At 46.5% G+C, this 25,073-nt stretch overlaps 2 protein-coding genes across 3 annotated transcripts; both read right to left on the bottom strand.

Moving 5' to 3' along the window:
• Positions 1-1,363: 1,363 nt before the first annotated feature.
• On the bottom strand, positions 1,364-5,713 carry LOC100647285 (facilitated trehalose transporter Tret1). Its single transcript, XM_003392850.4, has 6 exons — positions 5,528-5,713; positions 5,282-5,448; positions 3,862-4,391; positions 3,469-3,774; positions 3,016-3,218; positions 1,364-2,863 (listed from the first exon to the last, which is right to left on the bottom strand). The coding sequence occupies exons 2-6, from the start codon at positions 5,361-5,363 to the stop codon at positions 2,551-2,553; spliced, it is 1,434 nt and encodes a 477-aa protein (XP_003392898.1). The 5' UTR covers positions 5,364-5,448; positions 5,528-5,713; the 3' UTR covers positions 1,364-2,550.
• A 5,583-nt stretch (positions 5,714-11,296) lies between these two features.
• On the bottom strand, positions 11,297-23,785 carry LOC100647171 (protein Star). Of its 2 annotated transcripts, none has more exons than XM_003392849.4 (6): positions 21,082-23,785; positions 15,900-16,091; positions 14,015-14,228; positions 13,181-13,345; positions 12,868-13,059; positions 11,297-12,722 (listed from the first exon to the last, which is right to left on the bottom strand). In XM_003392849.4, the coding sequence occupies exons 1-6, from the start codon at positions 21,153-21,155 to the stop codon at positions 12,537-12,539; spliced, it is 1,023 nt and encodes a 340-aa protein (XP_003392897.3). In that variant the 5' UTR covers positions 21,156-23,785; the 3' UTR covers positions 11,297-12,536. The 2 variants fall into 2 exon arrangements, with proteins under 2 accessions (XP_003392897.3, XP_048270565.1); XM_048414608.1 differs by lacking the exon at positions 21,082-23,785 and adding an exon at positions 16,942-17,052.
• Positions 23,786-25,073: the final 1,288 nt, after the last annotated feature.

Raw genomic sequence — 25,073 nt, 5'->3', positions numbered from 1 at the left:
TGAGGTAGGTTGATCTTTTCGGGGATTCCTTTGAAAGGAACAAAGAGGAGAGAAAAGAACGAAGGCAAATGAAGCGAAGAAGAGCAAAGCGAAAGTAAGGGAAACCCAGGTACCGGCTACCTGAGTCACTCGGGGACTCCTTCGATTCGGTAATCCTCTCTAAAACCCTACTAGACGTTACGGGACTGGTTTTGACAACCAACGTTTCCCGCGACTGACGTTACACCATCGAAACTATCCCGGATTTCTTCAAGGATTCTCGTCGAAAGGTGCTACGTCAGACACGCGTCGTACATAACGGCGTTGCTTCGTATTTATCGGAATAAAATACCAAAATCAGAACGCAGCAACGAAACGAGTCAAAATCCGGTAGGGACTTTTTAATCGATCGATCGAAGGTACTTTGTCGCGGCGATGCTCCAACGATAAATACGTACGTGGAATAGCATGGAACAGAAGCGGAGAACATTTAGGAACATCGTTAAGGTTGCGCATCGGGACGCCTCGTAGCTGAAACAGCCTGACAACGCGTAAAGCGCGGAGCGGAAAATTTCTCGATGATACGCTTTCTCTAGGAAACCGAAACTAGTTTTAGTTTTTAGGCGCGATCGGTAGTAGGTGTACGCGGTGACGTAGACCACCTGTCACCGCCAATTCCGATAACGATAACCGGCGATCGGCCACATTCTTCGTTTACGTTTTCGTTGGAAAATTTCGATCGTTCGCCGATTACGTGACCGTGCGAATCGTAACTTTTGCGAGACTCGACGCTTATCCGTAGACCGTGGATCGTGCAACGTTCGATACGTTTCGCGTTTTTATCGCGTGAAACAAATAATCGTGCGAATAGGTGCTAAAAATCGTAAAATTGGCAGCGCGAGCTACATCTTACGATAGAGGAACACGAAGCGTGAACAGCGTTTCTCGACTTTTCGTCGTGACTCTGATCGCTTGGAATATTTACACAGACACGGAGGCAATTGCACGGACTAACGGGACGATTGTCGAGTACCTGACGTCATTATCCAACTTTCTCGAGTACCACGAACAACCTTGGTTCGAAAGAAAAGTGGCGGCTGTTCGATTCGTCGAAATAAAGTTACGTCATACTCGTTTTGAAATTTCTTTTACCGTCGTTATCCGTACATCTAGCCGTGATTGCGTTTTAATGACACCGAAAATTACTCGATTTAACGATCGCTGTATAAAAATATTGGCGAGCATATTTTCGCGTTTGTTTATTTTGATTACGTCGGTTGGCGGCGATTAACTCGCGATTATCCTTTTCCCGTTTTCCGCGACGGAAGGAAGACCGACGAATACGAGGAAAAGCAACGATTACAAAGGATTACAATAACGTGAATACGAGTTTAATATTTTCGCTTTATTGTACGCAGCGTGATTATCTTCTTACATTTTTAATATTATAAATCTTCTTCTACGCGAGAAGGTAAAAAAGTCGAAAAAGTCACCGAATCGTGACGTCGAGTTTGATTTTTATAACGAACACCTCTGTTCTACGGCCATGAGAGTGACGCGGTGTACGATTCGTTGATACGATCGTGTCAGAAAATCGTGTCGTAAAGGAGGAAAAAGGAGGAATGGGAGAGAGAGAAACAAACGCTGTAAAGAATTACGCGTCGATCGTTCGATTACCGGACTAGACGATAGCCTCGCAGCAGTTATCGTGGTTATCGGCACGAGACACTCGTCCCGCGGTCGCCGTATCCATATCCTCGAGAAATCGAGGAAAATGTAAAATAAAAGACGATAGCTCGAGATACGTGGAACGACTGGCGATGCAACGGCGAATCTTTCCATTGTGAACGTCATCCAGATAATCGTCCACTCGCGATAATGATGTCGGGCGTGGGCACGTTGCACGACCGCGGGATCGACATTACGAAATTGAACGACCGAAAAACGAGAAACTCGCTCTTTGTCGCCGGGGTCACAGCGAATCGTCGCGATTGATTTGCCCGAACGAAAATAAATTTCTTACGAGAAAAACGATCGAATACGAATCGATACGCTTTCATACGGGCGATAAATACAGGGACGTGATAAAAATTGCAAGAGGCAAAGCGTCGATGGTTGGGAGAGGCGACGTCGGAGCTGTTTCGAACGTCGGTAATTCGATCGAATAAAAATTACGGTTGTACAACGGAGAAACAGCGTCGCGTTGGCCGACGGCATATTCGATCGGTCGCGTTTTCTACCGCAACGTCCACGTTCGTTTCGCGCGAAAGCATCTCGAGCACTTGGTCGCGTTTCTTACAATAGCAGCGCGCGATCGGTCGATAAAACGAAATAATTAAATCGATCGGATCCGTCCTGTTCGTGATTTTGTCGAAAAAATAATAACAAATCGATTTTAGGCCACGGTCGTGCGCGATCGATAAACGAGATCGACGATGATACGACGACGCGATCCGATCGGCGTTTGAAAGCGATGGAAACACGATTCGAACGCTTCGAATGGATGAATGTACGAAAAGGTTGGAAATATTTTTTTAACGTTGAGATCGATAACGATTGTCGATATCGCTTTCAGGCGATAGCTTTCATCTGTTGAACCGATTTGTCCACGGTAGGGCCACCTTGAAGTTCGTCGTGGATCTGTTGGTAGGTTTTCCCCTTGGTTTCCGGGACCAAGACGTGCGTAAACGCCGTGGCGCAAGCCATCACCACGGCGAAGATCCAGAACGTCATGTCGGTACCCAACTCCTTGTTCATCATCGGGAACGTCTTTGTTACGATGAACACCAACAACCAGTTTAACATGACGGCGACACTGGAGGCGACTGCTTTTGTTTCAGCGGCGAACAGCTCGCCCATCAACATCCATGGTACCGGGCCCAATCTAAAAATAACAGATCCACTTCATCGGACCGATATTCGTTGCGAGATTTCTCCCACTCCTTCTCCAACGACGATGTTTAAAAGTCTTTCGTCGATACTTTAAACATTCCACCGAGAGGCCTATCGAACTCGTCTAATTAGAAATCGACTTACCCGATGGAGAAGGCGACCATGAAGACGATCAAGGAGGCTAACGGCAACCAGCCTAGCGAGCTGACGTCGTTTCCGTCGTCTTTCTGTTGGAAGTAATATCCAAGCGCGATCAGGCTGACCGACATAATGCTGGTGGAAATCATGAGCAGCGGCTTCCTTCCTGCTCTATCCACGATCAACGCCGCCACACCTGACATTACCAACTGCGCATAGAACAACGTTTACATCGTCGACGTCTCTCGCGAACGGATCGCTTCGTTGATTCGCGGCTGGAATTCGCGATCACGGCAATCTCTCGCAGGAAACTGGAATCGGATCTCGTCGGACAACCGGATTGACGCGACGAAAACCTTTCTTCTCCGTTCGTTGCAAGTCCCGAGAACCGTATTTACAGTTTCCGAAGAGTCGTACGATACGAAGATCGATCGAAGAAATACGCGAAAGCGAACAAACCTGAACTAACGCGACGAGAATGGAGGCCAGTTCCGGCGCCATCGAGCTTCCCGATGCCTCGAAGATCATCACCGTGTAGAAGATGACGGCGTTTACACCGGAAGCCTGCTGAAAGAACATCATACCGAAGGAAGCGATCATAGCCTTCTTGTTAACCGGGTCTTTCGCCATGTCGGACAGGCTGGGCTTTTTGCCCGCGCTAGCCTCTGCTTCCTTTTGCATCTCGTTCAGTTCCTGTTTGGGATCGTAGTCCTCTCCTCTGAGTACCGACATGGCCGACATGGCTTCTTGCTTTCTGTTTTGATTCTAAAAGCATCGACGGACCGTCGGTCAAAATCGACGTCTCAACGTCAGTCGTAAAAGCTGCAAAGATAGAAATTCCTCGTTACTAACCACCAACCAGACGGGAGATTCGGGCATCCAATAGAAGGTAGTCAAGAAGAAAACGACGATGAGAGCGCACACGAGGGCTAACATGGTGTAGTTGAGAACGCTTCCGAGGATAAACGCGACAAAAATTCCAACGGTGAGAAACAGCTGAAATAGCGCGCCCAGCGTTCCTCTGGTCGAGACTTCGGAGATTTCGGAGATGTACGTCGGTCCGAGGACGCATCCCGCACCAACGCCGATACCGACCAAAAATCTGGCGATGTAAAGAAGCTTTACTTCGGTCGCGACAAGGATGATACCCCAGGAGAGCAAGAACGGAACGGATAGCAGAAGAAGAGACTTTTTTCGTCCCATTTTGTCCGCCATCGATCCCGAACCCAGAGCACCAGCGATGGCTCCCAGTGCGAGTAGAGAGCTGATCCAAGAACCTTGTTCCTTGGTGATGACGAGCCACGAATCGGCTGCGTACAGCTGTGGAAGCACCGGCGAGGTCCATGCCAGAGCCGTGCCCACACCGACTACCAGTATGCATGCTAGAAAATAAGTTTTCAAAAAATTATTCAAAACCGTCTGCCCGATTTTTACTTGAAACCTTTATTTCGCCCACCTAACGCTCGTCGATCGATCTCACAGTTTACATAACTACGCGGTTATCTGCCGATAATTGCACGTTCTACCGACACTCGTGTATTACACTTAAATTCAATTATAAAATTGCGTCACATCGAGGGATGATGAGGCACGACCAGATAACGTCGAGTAGTTGCCAGAAAATTCGTATCGCGAATATGTCGCGAATACGAAGGAGGCGACTCGTACGTGTAAAATAAAATACGGTAATAATCGATCGACCTTACGACGGGCATCGGACATCGAAGAAACGCATCCGTTCCGACCGGACGATTTTCAGGATATCTTCGAGTCGCAAATCGCTGACTCCGCGGAACGGTAACTCCGTTGTCTCGTCCATCGGTTCCAACGTGAACGTGTGTTTTTCCACTCTACGTTTTATCAGTATCGCGTCATTTTTTCCACGGGCGTACACAATCGATTTTAAAGTAAGTTAGTTCGAAGCAAACAGAAATCGAAGGTAAATGGAACGATAAAAACGCGCACAGCTTTAGAATCTCGAAACTTTTTAACGGAAAGTTTCGAAACGGTCAAAAGGAATAGTTAACGCGTACGTTGCTATTTTATATTTTATATTTTATAATAAATAGATAAAAACTAGCTTCGTTAATTAGATCGACGCTCCGACGAGACTGTCAGTCTGCCTTATCAACTATCCTGCTCTCGTTCCATCGAAACGTCTAGCATCTCGATAAACTCCGAGTTACGACGAGCATAACGAAGCTGCGAGAAATTGCAAAAGAAGAAGAAAACGGAAAAGGTTAACGTGGATTGGCCGTTTCCGTGGAAATACCGGAAATAGAAGCGAGGTACTGCCACAGCTTCCTGCTCTCCTGGCGGACGGCCGCGTCGTTAATCATTCCCGTGCCTTCCATTTCCTTGGAATTAGCGTTCCCCTGGTCGATCGGTGAATCTGCACTCGAAGAACGCCACGTACCACCACCAGACCGAGACGATTTACTGAAAAATCAGCGATTCGACGATTGAGCGGCCGTTCGACCGTATCGAATCGTAATCGGTGACGAGCTTCTTCCTTTACCTCTTTCTCTTTCTCTCGATTCTTTATTTTTCCCTCTCTGCCGCGAGAAAATTCGAATCCTTCGACGCGGAAAACGAGCACCGTTTATCGATGTTGGAGTCGACGCGACGAACACTTTAGGTAAACCGCATATTTCGGATAGAGCGGAGACGATCGAGTGAAACCGAATGATCCCGGTGACAGCAAGGGGCCAGCATATATCGCACCCGCCACTATCTGTCCATCCGTTATTATCACTAGTCTCGCTTATTATCGCTTATAATCAAAGGAAAAAAAAGAGTCGTAGAAATCACGACGACGTATCGATGTTTACAAGAAATCGGAGCGTTAGGACGGGTTACGTTCGTCGATTTGGAAGAACTGAAATTTCTGTCGGAAAAAGGACCAAAGGACTTGTAATCTCGACGAATTGAAATCGCTTTCTTATACGCTGATTTTTTTTTTCGCTTCTCGCTTAATTTCGCTAGTACCTTCTATACGCTGAATTTTCAGAAAAACGTCGTGCGAGGCGCCGTTCCATTATACGTAAAATATTGCGAGCAGCTGTTTCGAAACGTCGATCGTTGACGAGCAACGTCTATTTAGGTATAAGGGTTACGAACGGTATGGTACCGTTTATGGAAACTTTTGCTTGGATTCATTGGAAACACGGCGTTGGATCGATGGATTATACTATCGTGCCGTTGGTTAACTAGCATACGATGTAATTCGCAATTTCATTTGCATTCCATAAACAAACGTGTACGCAGACGGTTTATCGCTACGTACAGAGCGTATTCGACTCTGAGTTTGGCTAGGGGATTCCAATTAAATCCCGATTTAACTAAAAGCGTACGATTCGAAAAACATACAACATTAGCCGAATGATAATTACCGATGCAACGACACGTTGCTCATCCGTATCTGTTCGTATCGATCGTGATCAAAGCGACGATCGTTTCGATCGCATCGCACAACATGTTTGTCATTTTCGTCCTTCTCGTACTCTTGATTCGAAAGAAATGCGCGCACTCGCGTTATCGTACTTTTCATATCGTTTGTAAAATATAAAATAAAACATAAACTAAAAAAACCCTCTACGGTTATCTTTCTCTTTTTACAACAAACAGGCGATTCTTCCTTCTTTGATCGATAAAATCGCGTTTCTTTTCATCAATCGTTAAAATATCAAACATAATTATCCTGTCGTTTAAATCGCCGCCTTTCTATAAGCTCGCGCTTAATTTCCATTAATCCGAGTAAATCGGTCGGTAAACAATTTTTAAACGCGCCTCTTCGATCGATTTCTTTAAAATCCTCGTGGATCAACGTTATCTCTCGATCGTGTTTCGAATCGTCGTCGATCTAATCGCGATTCGACCATCGACGGAAATTTTAGTTTCTTCCATCGTGTTTCTCGCAACTTTTCCCCTGATTCTTATTTTCCCGAACGTTCCTAATCTTTTCGCGATTAACGTTAAGACCGTGCCAAACCGAAACTCAAATCTTCGCCGGTGGAATCTCGATTTTCAAATTATTTCGAAATATATCGTCATGGCCGATATTCGAAACAACTTTTTCCTATACATATAGCCGTCTTTAACTTTATAGCTCGGCTTTGATTTTCAACTTACGAACCAATTTACGTTCAACGATTCTTCTTATACATTTTTCTTCCGTAAACATTTTTTCAATAACGGCACGTATATTTGCTAGCCCCTACATCGACGATGATCTCAAAATTGAATTTAAATAACGATCTTAAAATTTTCTAATCAGGAAACAAAGAACGGCTGTAAGAATTTTAGCCCATTGACGCGTTTAAACGAACGAGTGGAAAAACGTTAAACGACCCATCCGCGATGTTCTTATGCCGAGAGGAACTCTGAAAATAGAAAGTCTAAAGAATTAGTTGTCGCGAAAATCTGAACATTCAGCCTGGACATAATTGCGGTGAGATTCGAAACGAAAAGGTAGGCGATGACGATTACCCGAGGCGGAACCTCGGCCTGGCCACAACTTGACCGTTACGCGTAGGGATTATAGTTCTGACGAACGGTGTGCGCGCAGCCCTCGTTATTCGGCAATTATAAATTGGTTCGCCGGCACGTGTACCAACGACGAGCGATACGTTATCTCCGTAGATCGAGGTTGGTCGAACAACCGCAGGAATTTAATTATTCGAACGAAGCTCGTCAACGTGGACGTGCTCCGCTTCCGGATACCGATGGAAATTAACGGGAAGACGTAATTCTCGGGACCGTTTTACGATAAAGTTCGTTTCGAAGAATGAAACCGATTATACCCGAGAGAAGCAGAAACGGTCAAAGTAAATTATTCCGTGGATGTTTCATCGATGATAAAACGGCGCGTAAACGTTAAGCGTAAACCCGGTATCGATATTTGAGAACACCGTTCTAATCGAAATATAATTGGAGCGTTATAATCGTCCCAAACGCGAACAAAAGCAATTAAATGGATCGATTTATCAGGCGGTTCGATTTGATTTCGTCGGTTAGAACGTGCTTACTTCGCCGTCGTATTACCGTTATCGGCTTCTCACGGTGCTCGTAAATCGTAAATCAAGAACCTACGTCGCACATTGGCTTGGAATCATCGCCATTACTCCATATTTATTCCCTTTTCTCGAGCGGATCTGCAAAAAAAAAAAAAAAAAAAAATGAAACAAATAAATGGAAGCGAAGCAAATAAGAAGGTGCGAAAAATAAGACGCTTCGATGTAATTAGAGAACTCTGGTCGTCTGGCGACGAACGAGGAAATCGGTAGCGAACGATGAAGTCGCGAGTGATATACGAGCAGCGCGATAAATCAAACGGTTGACAATGAAACTTTATCTTAATTCGTTTGGAATTCGTTAAAAGAATGGGGAAGGAGCAGCGTCGATAAATCTCGGTTTGATCCCAAATGATAACAAACACTTGCGCGCGCCGTTTGCAATCTTTATCTCGGCGATGATACGGCCGAAGAAAAGAAAAGAAACTACCGAAGGCAAACTTTCCAAGATAAACCGACAACTTATCAGCGACATCAGATTTTCCCTCCGTGATTAAACGTCCAACCATGATCTTGCTTTAAACTATGATATACGGTGGTCGCTACGATCTAGTCACGATCTAAATTAAAGCACCCTACAGCGACGTCGATCGATCAACCGACAGAGCCGCATCGGTCTTCTCTAGCGTAGAATCGAGCCGAGGATAAGATCGAAGACTCGCGAATTTATTTTCCTTTATTTTTATCCTTTGTAACGTCGACTGCGGAGCTTTTCTCGTCTGTGATTCGTTTGATCGTTTATTACCAAAGCTATATACGTATCCTACTAATATACGCGTAAATAAAGTGCTTTTAAACGTACGCTGTTATACGGAAATCCGGAAATCGAAGATCGCGTCTACCGAGCCTTTAAACGATTTTCAAGCGGAACGAACCGCGGTAACCGCTACCGTTAAGTTCACCTTCGCCGGATCTCACCTTGCCGCATTAAAAGACCGTAAAAGCTGGTTTCCGATTTCGATTCGATCGGATCGTTCCGTCGTTCTCGTTACGACATTTTTGTCGGAAAATTTCCATCGAAGCGCGATAAAGCTTGGCAATAAAGTAATTAGATGGCAACGCCCTCGAGAAAAGTACTCGGGTATCGATTAAATTTGCGATCAATCGCGAACGTCCAACCACGAAATACGTTCGCAATACGAATCAAATTTTCCTCGTTATCGCTGACGCGTCTTGCTTGCCGCGAGTCGTTATTTGTTTACGTCGATTTATTATTTTCAATTTTATGGAGAAGCGGCGGAATGATCGATCCCGGCAGAACGTAACAGCTTTCCATCTCGGAGTTCATGTTCGCTAACTCGGAATTTATTGCGAACGAACGACTGGCCAGTTTTTATTGCCTTGTTGCACGCTTCCAGGGAAAACCGTGTTATTTCGTGGGCTGACCCACTTGCCGGTGATCGATTCGGATCGCGTGCCGCAACGAGGTAACGAAAAATCAAAATGAGAAGTAGCGCGTGGTCTGGCGAAAAGTTAATTAATTAAAACGTAGGAAAGGCAACGTGGATAATGTCGGCGAGATAGAACCTCTTCCGTTCCACGTTTTCTACGTGGCTAATGAAAAAGAATTATACGTTGAATGACACGACCCGAGCTGACCCGGATCATGCCGCATCCGACGGTAATTTTCTCCGCTTCTGTCGCGAGAGGCAGCGTATAAAATTGTGCGACGATCCACCACGTAGATAAATGTATAATAATACGGTGAGTGATAAGGAAATTTTAACGAAACAACCGGCAAAACGCCTTTTCCCTCTGACAGGTATTTCGTCAGGGTGACGGATCGCTGCAGCATTCCACGTTTTCCAGGAAATTTCTCGCAACGAGAACTTCTCTTCCCGAAATTTCTTCCCGAAATCTTGTTTGCGCGTCAACTTGGACCAAGAGAAATCCTGTTTTTTTTGCTTTTCTCCCAACGATTATAAATCGTTCATAAAGCACACGGAGGACTATCGTTAAAGAAATTTTCGACGAATCGAAAACCTTCCACGTCGAATCGTAATCGTTTCTTCGGTGAAAGAGAAATTCATCTTCCACTACCTTTCAAGCGTACGTACGAGAATTGCGAACCGTAGAAATATTCTTCTTCGTAGAACGCTCGAGGCGACCATGAAAACGCGGTGCGGTAGAAGGCGTATTAAAAATACGATCTGCGCGATTTGTCGCTAAATTGCCATGTTTTCTCCGATGTATTTGTCGCGTGCGATAGGAGCTCGATACTCGAACGTGCAAAGAGTACGATACGAGCGGTATCTCTGTTAACGTTACTTTGGCGGTTTGCTACTTTGCTATTAGAACGGTCCTTGTAAACTTTTCCCACGGAAGACAAAGAAGCGAGAATTTGCGTGGTTCTAGCCATAGAATGGAGCAATTAGCGCCGTCTATCGAATGAAATTTTCCACGAGTAACGGAGGAGGGGTAAGAAGCTTAACGAAGACCGTCGTTTTCCAAAATTACTAATTTTATTTTAAAAAACAAAAATACACTTTTCTTCATTAGAATATAAAAAAACACGAATTTCCAAAATATCTACGTGCGTTCTTCTCCGAAAGAATCGGTTCTTTCGGAAGGAAATAACACGCGTTACAAACATCCTGTTCTCGGGATGCTTTCGAGGTGAGAAAAAAGAAAACAGCTGAGGAGGACGCATCGTTCGGCTGGACGATGAAGGAGGCGATGGTTGGCAGACCTCTGATAACGTAAGTACAAACGAGCGAAACCCGTACGAGTGCGTACATGTGTTGGATAATTGCAAGCGCAGCTCGTAATTCTCGACCAGACTGATAGCGACGGGTCGTAGGTCGTAAGGCGTATTATCGCGTACCGTCTACAGTCGTTAAATATCGGACCGACTGTCGTATCTGGTCGAATACAAGCCGAACATTGAGAACGAACGTTCCGTCGAAATAGGAACGATTCGTTTCCCTCGATCGAAACCGTCGGACGAGACGCTGGTCAAAAATAAATTGCCATTTGCTCAACATCGGTGGCCATGGCCGGACTACCGATAAACCCTGCCAAGTTTATCGCGAGAACAGCGTAATTAAGTATCGGGCACCCTGCAATCGGGTATCGTTTCGCTTAAAGCGCCACGCTGGACGCGTTCGTACCGCCGGATTTCCTCTGCTCCTACGGTGGTCTTCGCAAGAAGCGTAAGAAATCGTTTCAACTCGAAGAACGTTCCTATCTAGGTGGGTAATTTTTTCGTTTCTCAGAACGACGGCAAACTTCTCGAGACACGCGAAGGTCTTTCGTACAAAATGACAAAAGGTGGCCAACGACCGTATCCGTATCCTAAGAGAAAATAGAACAAAAGCGATCGCTTGCTCGTGGGTCGGAGAATAAGCCGTAGGCCAAGAACGGTAAGGACCATCGTGAAAAATCAATAAAGAAAGCGAGCAGATGGCAATTTTGAGCTCGAATATGATTGGTGTCGAGTAACTTGGAAACTCCCGCCCCCGCTGCCGCCCTACAATAAAGAACCTACTTTATCCTGGTCGTAAAAGCAACGACTGCTGGGATCCTACGAGAGACTCGATAAAGGGGCACGATACAGCCCTTGGTAAGGAGCAGAGGACAACCAGTTTATCGTATCCTAGTATAGCTTAGTTAAGTATCGACTTACGTGCTAATAAGGCCCGTGGTGTAGGTAATCGAATCCATTATCACTGTGACAGCGCTCGTTAAATCGCGAGCAACGATCGTTTTTGGTGGGTACTAGGTCGCGATACTGTCGATCTTTGACAAAATAAAGTCTACGTTATTCGTAAAACGCGCCAATATCGTAAAACGTCCTGATCCGACACTGGCTCGACGTTAGATTAAAACGAATCTACGCTAAAATACGAAAATACGAAACTAAATACACTCGTTTCTCTCGATTCTTTTCCTTCGTTCGTCGTACGAGCTTGTTCGCGCCAAAAACGACGATCGATCGTCGAATCGTACGTCGGAAGGAGGTTGTTCGACGCCGGAGACTCTGGTCGATCAGCGTCCTTGCGGATAACTATACTTCGGGGACGTAACTCTCGACTCAGTCTTTGTCGCGGGAAAAAAAAAAAGATAAACGAAGAAGAAGAAACGGCTGGTCTATTCGTCGATACTAGACGCGTATCGATGTATTCGAACGGACGAAAACGAAAAATCTTGGCCATTCTACGATCCGATACGCACACGCGCGGTAAGAAACATATTTTTATAGAAAATAAAAGGTACGTTCGACGACGGAGTTCGCGTCCCCTTCTTCGCTTCGACGACGAAGTCGGAATCGTTTCGACGACCCAGATTTCGTTCGATCGTTGAAGGAAAGTCACGAACGCCGTTCCGCGAACAATTTTTCATTCGCTCGAAAGAAAGATATTTCTCATCGCTGTTGGGGCTCGTGTTTGTTTAAAAACGCACGAAGGAACGTAGAACGGTGCTGTGTCGGTGGAAAGCAAGCCTAGTCAAGCAAGTTCAAATCTTAAGCAACGCGTTGTACAAGAAGATCAAGTTCCCAGTGTCGGTCGTGTACATCAGCTTGTATCGTCTGCTAGTCATCTTATCGATCAGGCTTTTCGTCTCGGTTTCGCTATGGTGAGGACTCCAGCGAATAGACACTACGGATATCCTGGTCGTCTCCCAGGGGATCGTATCCAGAACCTGCACAAACACGATCAGCGTGAAAAGAAAATATTTTCTTTGGACGGTAACGATCCACGCTGGACGATGGAAAGGTCAAGGAACAGGACGAAATATCATAAAACGTATTGAATACGGAATTTGAGAAATCGCTAACGATAGTTACCTGACTGTCTTGCGCATCCGGACTATCTAGACTCAGGTAATCCAAGGTAGTGGCACTGTACGCCAATAAAACGCTGTACAAAGGGAAGCATTTCAATCTCGTAGTGGGGAAACCCTCGTCCGACGACACGAGGCTATTCGGCCCTTCGCCCAACTTGGTAACTTGAACCTCGGATTCTTGATGATAGGTAATCTGAAATTCGAACGAGCTCGCATAGAGATAAAAGCGTCGTTATAGGTAGATAATTAGCGCGATTTATCCGAATCGATGGAGCAGATACGAGTTATAAAGAACGTTTCGAATATACGCTCACTTCTTTGGTATCCTTGTCGGTACTGAGGCAAGCGTGAAGAACTCTGGTCTTTGGATTTCTGGTGCCTCTGTGCGCCTCGAAGAAGCTTCTGGGATCAGTCAGGATCAGAACGCCTCTCCAACTTAAGTTACGTTCCAACCAGCCCGTACTGGAAATGGCACCTATCTGTAAAAGGAAATAATTCGTATAATTCTTAAATAAATCTCGCGATAAGATATTATCTACGTATCCGAATTCTAGACAGGCGATCTTTTCTCCACCTACTCCTTTCTCCGACTACCGTCGCGCGTGCTTACGACTTTCAGAGTGAAAATTCTAATAAAAATACTTCGGACGTAAGACGTTGGTAAAAATGAAAGAAATTAATAAAGCCGCGTTCGAATACTTTTCAGGCTCTTTTATCGTCACAACGATCATAAAAGCATCGAACGCGCGCACAGCCAACTGCTTCTTGCCATCTCCTTGTTAGCGGTAGTTCTATTCGGCGGAAATTCAATTAGTCGTCGAGTGCTCTGACTGAAATTTCGACTCGATAAATATAGTCCCGTTTAAATATACACGCTACTTAAATATTGTGCTAGTTAGCCGAGTGCCGAATCGAAATATCGCGTTAAAATAATTAAAAAGTAGACGAGACCGCCTGAATTCCTCGCTGACTTGTATAATAAGATAATAAGACGTCTACGAGACGAAGCTCGACGAGGGAAACAAATTTTCCTACTTTTACTGATATTTGCTGCTTATTAAAACTAGGGAGGAAATCAACCTTGGAGATAAATTAGCCGACGGCACGTAGCCGTCGTCGCCCAAACGAACGAGAAGATCTCTCCTTACCCTGCTGATGTACTCCACGTACACGCCCTCGCGTTTTCCCTCGGTCAGACCCGCCACGTACCTCTCCTCCGTGGTTTGAGTGGCGTTCGACGGATCCTGCTGCGTGGTTGGCTTCAATTGAACCTCTCTGATGTACGCCACCAATTCAGGATTGTCCATCGAGACGCTGTTCAACACGTAGTCCCTGGTCATGTTGGCGTCGAACGCCTGCCTCCTGCAACGAAACGTCCGCTTTAACCTAAGTACACATCGACGGCCGAGCTCTTATTAAGCCCGGCATGTACACACACGTGGTTGATGAACCGTTTCTCGTTTAGGCCGCGTGTATGTACTATTGACGGACGTTCGAACGCCTCTGCGAATCCGTCGATACCCGTCTGTTTATCGGGGAAGCGACGGTACGGCTGTCGAAGCTTGAAAATCAAAGTCTTCGAACAATTGGTCGAACGTATCGTTCGATTCTTGCGCGGAAGTCGAGGGCACAAGCTTCGGTTCGTACGTGTCAGATTTAGCGTAAAATCCGATTTGCTGGAACTCGGAGATCCGACGATGAATCGCGATTTGCATGGGCTACGTTGTTCGCGTCATCCGCATCTATCTTTATTTTACCGTTGTTACGTTCCGTCGTTGCATCGAGTCAACGATAAAACGACCCGAGTATACCTAGATGATCGCCAAGAATGCGAGCTCTTTGATATGCAAATATTTTCGAGTACGACGCAGGTACGTAATTCGTGGACGCTCGAGATTAAAATTCAAAACGAGCACGGCGAATTAATTACGTTGATTAATTAATAACGTTTGATATTAATAGCGATCCTGTTCGAAGTAAACGTTGAACGTTCTTTCTTTGAAAGACTCGTGTCGAGCAGCCTTTGTCACGAGGGTCCGAGGGAAAGGATAATCGTCTCGAGTGACCTAGTAATTAACTTCGTTTAACAATCGTATTTCTTTAACGCAACCGAGAACGTGCTCTTTGTAGATGTCGAGAGATAAGGGACTAGCTGTTTCATGCGTCTCGAACGATATCGACTACTCGCGAGCTATCAAAGCTATTTCCATGCTTTTTTCTATCTACTCTGGCATTTACACGCTAATATTACTTTTTATATCGAAAACGATGCAACGTCGTCAAAGCGAAACGACGTAATTAATCGAATCTCACTCGAAGGCAAACAACTTATACGTCGCGCTTGTAAAGTATATTTTTTTCCTTCTTTTTTTTTTCTTTTTTGCCTGCGAGACGAATCGCGTCATAAAAGTATAAATTACGAGCCAAATTACACAAATACCTCGTCGATCGGCGTTAATAACAGTTGAAACGATCTTTATCAATTATCCGGATTACCCGTGTTTTGTCGCTCGAATCTCGATGAAAGCTTGCGATCAAATATTTAACTTTGTACGATAAACGAGCTCGAAAAATGGCCAGACGACCGGTCGGTTTCGCGATCGACCAACACGCATGCGTAATTGTGGTAGACATCAATCGAAATCAGCGATACGGTTCGCAATTTGTCGTTCGTTTTTCCCTGATTGCCATAAATTGACACGTGGATTGCCGTACATTTCGACGAACGGGATACAGAATGTTGAAAGAGAAAGAGAGAGGGAGGGAGAGTAACAAAAAGGGATACTAAACATTCTCGTTGGACTAACGGGGATGGTGACGATAGCTTCAGAAGCATCGGAGTTTTCTATTTTACCGTGTTGTAAAATTTGTACGCAAGTATATGTACGCTTTTAAATTTTGACGATCAACTTTCGTATTTCTTAAACGTATTAAACGGAGGGATAAACGAAACTAAAGGATTGGCAGAAAACGAGCAACGATCGGATATACTCTTTTCCTCCTGTTTTTAGCTTCGTGTACGAAGAAACTTACCTCAAGGCCGCGGCCTCGCTCCAGACGAGGAGCAAGGACATGGCAGTGGAAAAAGCGGCAAGAAACGCCAAGCAGGAGGCCACTCTTCTCCACCAGCTTTTCTTGTAGTTCGCTATCGTGCTCCCTGACAGAGTCGATCCCGTGGGTGGCTGTAGAACACCGGTGACTGGGGGCATCCCTGTAGGAGCCATTCTGCAACCATAAGATCGTTTACCCTCGATGCTCGATTATGTCGTACGGTGACGCAAAGAAAAAAAGCTTGAGCGCATAAAAATACGCTTACGAACGATCGTTTGCTAGAATATATTCTCGAATCGTACTTCCGATCGACGAAGGTACGTTTAATCGGAAAAATCGAGTCGGTTGAGAGGAAGGGTTCGCGCGAACGGTCCCTACGTGCTGATAATTCAACGTCGTAAACCGTGCTATGATTCGCTGCTTATTTCGTACCTAGGGAGAAGGATGATTCGTCGAATCGTACGCGTGACGGTTCGTAAAAATTTTACGTCCCTTTAAATTCTACGAGAGTTTACCGTCGCAAACGACTGTGCCGTAGATCCCGCGGCGTCGACCTTTTGATTTGTCGTTTCCTATCTACGAAAGAACGACTGGAGGAAGCTTCGATTTCGCTCGAACTTCGCCAAGCCTCTATTTAAGAGTACCGTTTGAAGTTCGTTTGCCGTTTTCTTTCGAAACATACCTTTGCTCTCTTTATCGTTCCAACGATACGTCCAAGGATGCAGCGAAGGAAGAGATACGACGAAAAGAAGGAAATAGCAAATAGAAAATAGAAGATGCGGAGGCGAAGAAAGACCGGAGGAAAGGATAACCTTTCGAGACGAAGTCTCTCGACACGCTCTATCGATCTAGTCTACAGAGCCACTTGGGAACCACTTGCAACGAGTCGATTCCGCCGCACGCGTGCTGCCTTACGTTAGTTTGGACCGCGATACGATCGTCGCGTGCACGAGGCTTCGTTGCAATTTGACTTAATGCCGCGTTTAAATTCACCGGAGAACCAGCTGCTTGCATAGGTACGTACCTCGCGGCGCTGTAATAACCAGATAACGGGCACGAGATCCTGTTGCAATTCGAATTCGAAAGGGAACTCGATCCGAACGCGAGGAAAGGACGAGGACTAACCGGGGAGAAGGTAAGATTCTCGAAGAGTTAACTCATTCGCCGCGTTATATCCGTGGTAAGCAAAGTATTCCGTCTTTCTATAATTCCACCTATCACTGTGTAACGTCAAGCTCGACGATTTTAAAATGAGAATCGTTTTTAAGAGTGGACGATTCTACCCGAGTGTACTCTTACGGAAATCGTTGCGTCCGTCGGACGAGTAAATTCAAAGTAAATTTACCCTGCAAGCGTAGTACGATATATCTACGTCTCGAGTACAATAGTCGTACAGCTTCGTTTCTTTCATTCTCCGTCGCGGCGACGTTTGTCGACGAGCGTCGTTGCTTGACGTTTCACGCGATGCACCGTGCCTCGAATGATTATTAAACGCAAGACGTACCCGATCGACGCGCGCCATAGTCGTAAATATAATCCGAAGAATCGTCCCGCTGCATAAAACTACGATCGATGGGCAATCGCATTTACCGACTACGCACGAGCGTACATGATCGACGCGGACGTGGGACGAAAGAACAAACCGGACGATCTACACGGAGGATATTCGTCTACACGGAAGTGAAATCGACTTTTTCGATCGAGATTCGAGACGATCCGGTTTGTGATGTCATCCGTGTTACGCTCACCGTGCGAATAGCTAAACTTTCACACGATGCCGTAACGCAACCGCATCTTAGCTGATGCAACCATCTTTCCCTTGCAACGTGGCCCCGTTTCTCCATCGATCCAGGTGATATCGCGATATAATATCGTTATGACTTTGACATAAGGCGCTATAGAGTCGTTGTAACTGCAAGAAAATGTGCAATTCGTTCGCATTTCCGTCGGCGAAGCTCACGACGGACGAGCCTTTGGCCATTGAACACGAAGAAAAGTAAAAATTCTAAGATCATCGTCCAAGAAACTAACGATTTTAGTCCTCGCTCGCGATCTCGTTACGAATTTTGCCGATGAAAATCTCACGCGTCGTTGTGCAAAGACTTGTACGGAGAAATCGGTTTGTACAGAGAGATTTATCGAGGGAATTTGATCTACCCGTCGGAAGGATCAACGAAGACCCAGAAATCCGAAGGGACGACAGCAACGATACGCTTGGTTATCGGTTGCCATTTCTTCCTAGCGACGTTCCGTTCCTTCGTGACAGATTACGTGTCTCTTTACTCCGTTCAGACTTCGCTTCGGAAATTTTCTTCTCGTCTCTTCGAGCGAAAGCAGCGAGGAAAGGACGACCGTCGGTCGAAGCAAGCCTCCTTACGCGGAAGGATGTTAACGCGGAAACGGTGTTACCTCGCGTTGCAAAATGAAAGAGACTAATGGGGGGAAAGTAAGTTGCGAGTAGCGACGAACGTTTCCTATTGTTTGAACGAACTGGAAAGTCGTCCTAGGCAATGTTATTCGACCAGAACGCGGAACAAACTGAATTTTTAAATCTGTTATTTTAGAAGGAAGTTCGTCTTGGAAGACTACGGAACTCTACCGAATATTACAAAAGTTCCGTTCCTTCCACTATGGAGAAGACTTCCAACTACCAGATCGTCCATATTCCGACGATCGTGAAACAGAGGCGCAGACATCCGAGTAACCGTGCGCTTTCTAAGCGAGTTTCTGCAACTCCGGTAGCCACCGATCAGACCCAACTTTCGCGTATCTACCCACGCGCAAACCTTTGCATACGATATTCCGCCAGAAGAATACTAACCCTTCCGTATCTACGAAAGCCACGTATTTCGATATTTGCGAGTAAACCTTGTTTCATACGAAAGACGATAGAAAGATATTTATTTCGATATTTACTCCGAATCTTTGGACAAGATGTCTCGCGCGCCGTTTCATCGCGTATACCCTTTGGTTCGATAGGATACGACGAATCGATTCGAAGTAACTCGCGTCGCGTAAAACCACGCGCATTGTCGCGGCCTAATTTCCACAACGCGACGGTAGTTAACACGTCAGAGAGCGCTTTACGCGTTGAACGCTCCCTAAATTAAACGACCCAATTTTATTGCCGAAGCTCGAGCGCCTTCCTTCGATTTTCGCACATTCCGTGCATCTTCGTTCTAGCGCTTAGGGCGGTGACGAAAGGTGCGAATGGACGGAATATAAAAGGTAGATCGCATGGAAAGTGCGTTTTCGACGGCAGCTTTATGCTTTGATCGTCGGATCGATCGGCCGGGCCGCGATCGTTACTCCGACGGAGAGGTACAGGCAAATACGAGTACGTATCCAGGCCTGTTTGAACAGCGTTAGCAGAAACCCGAGTTGTTTCTGCCGTGATAGTCGTGTGGCAAAAAAAAGAAGACGAAAATACCGTTTCAAAGAAGAATATCGTAAACGAGAACTGGAACGCAGTTAATCGCAGATAGAGTCTTTCGACGGAAGTGTTGTCGAAACGCGTGCAAAAGTCGACGCCCATTCGCGGAACTGACGCGATTGCGACGAAAATTGGAGCGGCGACATTTCGATTATCAACGCGTCGTGGAAAACTCAATTTTCCAAAGTATCGCGGGGATGTTGCGCGGCAAATTCGCCGAGCTCGATTCACCCGTACGAACGCGTGACCGTATTCGATCGCTGTTACGTGTACAATATCCGATCAGAGATGACGTTTTGCTACCGCGCTTTACAAACGCGATAATAACGATCGCGACGGTAATTTTATCAAGCCTGTTCGCACGTAAGTCAATCGTAAATGGGAATTTTGCGACTCGCGTAGATAGCTAGCGACAAATTGCGTAGATTCGAATCATTACGCCTTGTGATCTTCGCAAAGATCGCGAGACGTATCAGACGACAAAGCGATAGCCAAAAATTTCGTGACGCGTGCTACGATAACGGAAAATGATAAATATCAAAGCTGAAACGATACGGAAAATTCACTTTAGCCGACCCTTTCGTACTACGTTATCGCTGGAGAGAGAAAAAAGAAATTTATTCGAGCACGAAGAAGGCTCTATCCTACAACGAAGCAACTCCATCGGGAAGAAAACGTCGAACAACGACGATTATTTTTCCCATTTCCCCCTTTCTATTTGGCCGGCTCGTTTCCGATCGACTTTTTGCGCGTATTCCCCAATTCCGATGGATCGATGGCCGTCGAACCGAGTCACGAAATATTTACGAATTTCTTCACGAGGGGAGATATCGGGAAAACGAGGTTTCTTGCGATTTTGCCTGGGAACGGTATCGACGTAAGCTCCATTCATCGCGACCGGCGTAAACTTCATTTCACGGTTGTCCGCGCTCAAAATGCTAATGTCGCGTCGAAGATAGTAATAAATAGAAATTTGGAAATCGGACAGGCGCGTGTCTGAGGGCAAAGCGCGTCGATTGAAAAACCCGTCGAAGGCGAAGACTACGGGGAACGTTTCTCATCCAGAGATTCCTCCTCGGTTGAAACGATTAGTTAAGCGCGACGCAGAGAGGAATAAAATCATGATAGAAGGAACAAATTGGAAGGAAATTGTTCGTGTAAAGGGGAAAATCGTTTGAGAAGCACGGGAGTAAGAATCGGAATTTGCGAACTGAAAGATCTCGTTGTAAATATTCGAGCGAAAACTTTCAGCTTGAAAAGAAGAAAGGATAAGATAAGAGAAAAGCGGCTTATTATCGTTGATAATTGTAATAAAGAGATATTTGTGCGAGTAAACGATACATCGATATGGTACATCGATAGGTTGGTAAAGGAAGGACGTAACAGAGCTTGTTTACTCGAAAGGAAGTACAGCGCGTAGCGAACAAAACAAAAGCACGAAAAAACAACGTCGACGTCAGTGAAAACGCGGCTTTCTACGATATCGCTCGTCTCCGTTCCAGTCTCTGAATCGTGCGTATAACGCGCATAAACCGAAAACAACTGTCTCAAAGTTAGTGTGGAAACGCGAACTGGTCGACGAAGCATCGGAGCGATTTAATATCGAGCGGAAACGAACGTAGATCGTAGACGAAAGGCGAGAGACAAAGAGCCGAGACGCGCGCATCGTCGACAAGTTTCTCCAACTCTGCGAAATTTCCTGCAGTTAGCCGATGTATGTAAACTACGTACTTGGCTTTCACGGGTTCCATGCCGGTCCAGAATAATTCGCCTGGCGGAAAGGAAGGTTCAACGGCGTACAACATTCACGTGGCTCGTGTCTCGCATGCCGTCCGTGACGTGACCGTCGCCCGGAAGACATCGACCAGGCTGTATCACCAGGCCGACCTCCTGCACATCCTCCTCCGTCGATGCCTGAGCGTCTCGCCAACACCGCACTCGGCCCCTCGGATTACGTTTTTCTTCGCACAAGATTCGCACGTTGAAACGATCGTCGATAAAAGCGAGTAGCAGCGTCTGCTCGTTTCGCCACTCGTCCAAACTCTCTCTCTCTCTCTCTCTCTCTCTCTGTTTACAAACCGCCGGATTTTCTGACGCGCGGGGAAAAACGCGTCGACCGTGACTCTTCTTTTTCCCTTTCTCTCGCAAATCGATTCACCAAATTCTGAAATACCTTTCGCCGATCGTACTTGGAACGCGTCGTTTCACTCGTTCACCACATCGATCGTCGCGAAGGGAACTAACGTCTCGATCGGAATGGAAACCTCGTCGTTAGAAACCGGCCCTTACGAACGTTCCCCCTCGATCCTTGTACAGTCACGTAACTTTCTTCTACGTATATATGATATACGTATAGGCGAGACAAGCTCGCGCGAGCGTATCGACGAGCGTGCAGCGTCCGATCGACTCGCGGATTCGAGCAGCGTCGAGGTCGAAGGAGTCGCGGGAACAAAGAGAAACGGCGTTTTTAAGGCGGTGAAGAGAGCACGGGTCCGTAAGCGGAATCACCGAAGGAGACGCGGAGGAGCGCGCGTGTGTACGAAAGTTGATTAGCACTCGGTGTGCCGTAGAAGGGACGGGAAGCAACGAGCGTGTGTTGTCGTCGAATGTCGCACTGCAGAGCGGCACACGATCCACAGCCGTCCCTGTCGCTTCTTCCCTCCTTATTTTCCTTTCTTTCTTTCGTTCTCTTTCTCTCCTCGACTCTCTTTCCCCCCTGTTGCCTTTTACTCGGTCTCGCTCTCTTCCCCCTCCCCCTCGCTCTCTCTCTCTCTCTCTCTCTCTCGCTCTCCCGTCGTCAATCCTCTCCCACTCGCGCGCGTTTCGCCGGCTGTGCGTCCCGATTCCCGGTGCAGACACACGACGACCACGACGACGATCACGACCACGACCACGACCACGACCGCGATGACGATCGGTCCGTTTCGTTGGCTAGTGGCTAGAGAAACTCGCCAAAAGCCGCGCGTCGCTTCTCTTCTGTCTTTTCTCGCGTTCTCCTCTTGAACAAACACGCGGCCGTCGCTGCGTGCGATCGACGAGGCACGACGATTCCTTTCGTTCGCACGGAGAAGGAAATGCAAGCGTATATGCCCGTCCCGTGGCGAGAGCCGACTGCCCTCCAGCACCTGGAACGGCTGACGGTAACCGGGTACAATGCCTCCTATATCGAGTGTCCTTCTTTAAACACCAGCCCGCCATCCGTGTCCTCCTCGTCTATCCCCTTCAATCTCGCCGTCCCTCTCGCTCGCTTTTACGAGGACATTCCGTGCTCTCCGCTCTCCTATTAACGACCAGGTAGAAGCCAGTGGTGCTCAATAATCCCATACGACGTTTCTCCTACGGTGTTCTTCGGTTCTATATAAGTACGGTAGGTAAATACGTATCCGTTAGACCCGAGACTAAGCGTGTCTTTCCCTGTTCGCTGCCTTCTATCCGCACGGGGTAGCGACTCCGGGGTACCCTCGTGTCGAAGGGTCACGCGGCTAGCCTCTACGCCGTTGGTCATCGCGTTCTACGCCTCGTTCCACGTACATGTCCGGTAGCGTTCTAAAGGCGTTATCGATCCTGCAACTCGTACTCGTAGCCGCCTTTGTGTTACACGCTCGACGGCCGCAATCCCGACCGTCGCGCCGACGAGAACGGTCGCTTGGTTTCTTGATCGATCGGATAGGAACGTGTCTCGTGGTTTTGCCAACGATCGTTAACGCTTTCGAGTAACGATAGAGAGACCTGGACAGGTATCGATTCGATGACAGCCGGTTCGATTCGCGTCCACGATTCGAGGCTCGAATCGTTCTTTGAAAGACGAAACCAAGTTCGAACGATCGAAGTTTCGACGAAAGATCGTTTCAATGGGATTGCGCGAGAGTAAGAGAGTTTCGGTTAATGGAAGGTTGAAACGGTTTTTCGTGATTTTCCTTGTATCTTTGACGTTGTAAGGAGAATACTATAGAGAAAGTAGGTCCACTTTGGGGTCGTAGGGTATGCGGAATATTAAGTTACTCCGATGGAAGAGCAAGTTTGGCAACATTCGACATTTTAGCTCGGCGTTTATTTTTTACGTTACAATGTCCCTTTTAAGAGTAACTTTTTTGGATAATGGAAAGATAACAGTTTTTTTTCGAAGAACGTTTCGTTCGGCGTACGTACGTCCGTGAATTCTCCTTGTACATTAAATAGCGAAGCTCCAAGACTAAATTTCGTTTTTTCAAGCAACGCTCGAAGGACTCTTTTGCTTTGCACCGTGCGATCTTCGTTTTGCAAATAAAGCTTCTGGGTAAACGAACGCGCTTCTCGAACATCCCGTAAAAGTACGTTTGCCCGCAGCTAGGCTTACGATTTAAATCGCCAGGAAGAAATACGCGTAGAAGGGCGCTTAAGAGACGGTATTTCTCGAGTCGAACGTGCCGAGAAATGGCTTCATTTGCGGATCGATTTGACCGAAACATCTTGCTGCGAGTCTCTGTTTCCACCGGACGGAGGATATCCGTACACGCCCGATCGCCGATGCATTCCGACTCGAAGCGTTTTTATCGAAGCGCGGCTGTACCTTTCGGACGGTATTTCGATAAAACCCATTTCTCACGAGTCGGAGACTATTCTAAATTAACCATCCCGGTTGATTGAACGGGAGAGGAACGGCCACCTTCACCGAGTTCCACTCGAGGCGTAACTGCAAAAATAAATGGGCCGCGCCGTAAATAATTTCTCGGCCGCAGACTCCTCTTTAAAATAGAAACCTTCTTCGGGTCCTTGCTGTGCAACACCGTCTTTTACACCGATGTACAGCACGTTTCAAAAGTTGCAACATTTTCTCGGAAAATGCCTCGATGGTCGATGTAAGATTCGGCGAAGAATAGGAAACTCTGCCGCTATTCGACAAAAAAGAAAATAGGAAAACAGAATTTGTACGAAAGTCCTAAAAGCTATCGTCTATTGAACGATGGCAAACCGGTGCGACGCGCAGGGCTCGCGGCTAATCCATGGAACACCTGGTAGCCCTAACGAAGAAACGTGTCTCTGGTGAAATCTGAAATTCTTCTACGTACGTTCGCTCATCGAATAACCGCGTACAACGGAAGGTTAAATAAAGATCTATCGCCTCGCAGAACCCATCTTTAACGCGTCCACTGCGTGCTTGTCGTTCCTAGTTGACACATAGCCCTTTCACCGTCTAGAATACGAATCAAAAACTACGAACTTGGAAAGAAAGGATTTCACGACGTTTCGAATAAAAGTTTTATTTATTATTTATATGAAGATTACGCGTCAGCTTATCGGGATATCCGGAGAAAGAAGGAAAAAGCAGGCAGCCAGAGGTTAATCGCAAGAACAACATTTCGTGGAAATAACGGTTTAATCGTTGGCAGAGGTAGCCGGAGCACGATGTTCATCGAGGCACGACGAAAAGAGGGTGCGAATTATGCGCGCGAGCGTGCACGTCGAAGAGGAAAAGTCACGCGTTCCACAGCGTGAAAACAACGACCGATCGAAGCGAAAGGAAGAAACAATGTCGTCGAGTTATACGGTTCGAGCGTAGACGACCGCGTGGGCGCATGCAAAACGCGAATTACTATTGACCGGACAGGACACGGAAGCGGCAACGGCAGCTGCGATAACAACGAGAAAGTTGGATGTCGGGTTTCGATACCTTTGACCAGATTCCCCGTTTCGACGAAACCGAACAGAAGCGAACCACGTTGTTGTTTCTTAGATGCCGTTTA

The sequence above is a fragment of the Bombus terrestris genome, chromosome 1 (assembly GCF_910591885.1).
Source record: "Bombus terrestris chromosome 1, iyBomTerr1.2, whole genome shotgun sequence".
In the NCBI taxonomy this organism is placed as follows: domain Eukaryota; kingdom Metazoa; phylum Arthropoda; class Insecta; order Hymenoptera; family Apidae; genus Bombus; species Bombus terrestris.
The sequence above is the reverse complement of the archived record's forward strand: the minus strand, read 5'-3'. Positions and strand labels throughout refer to the sequence as shown.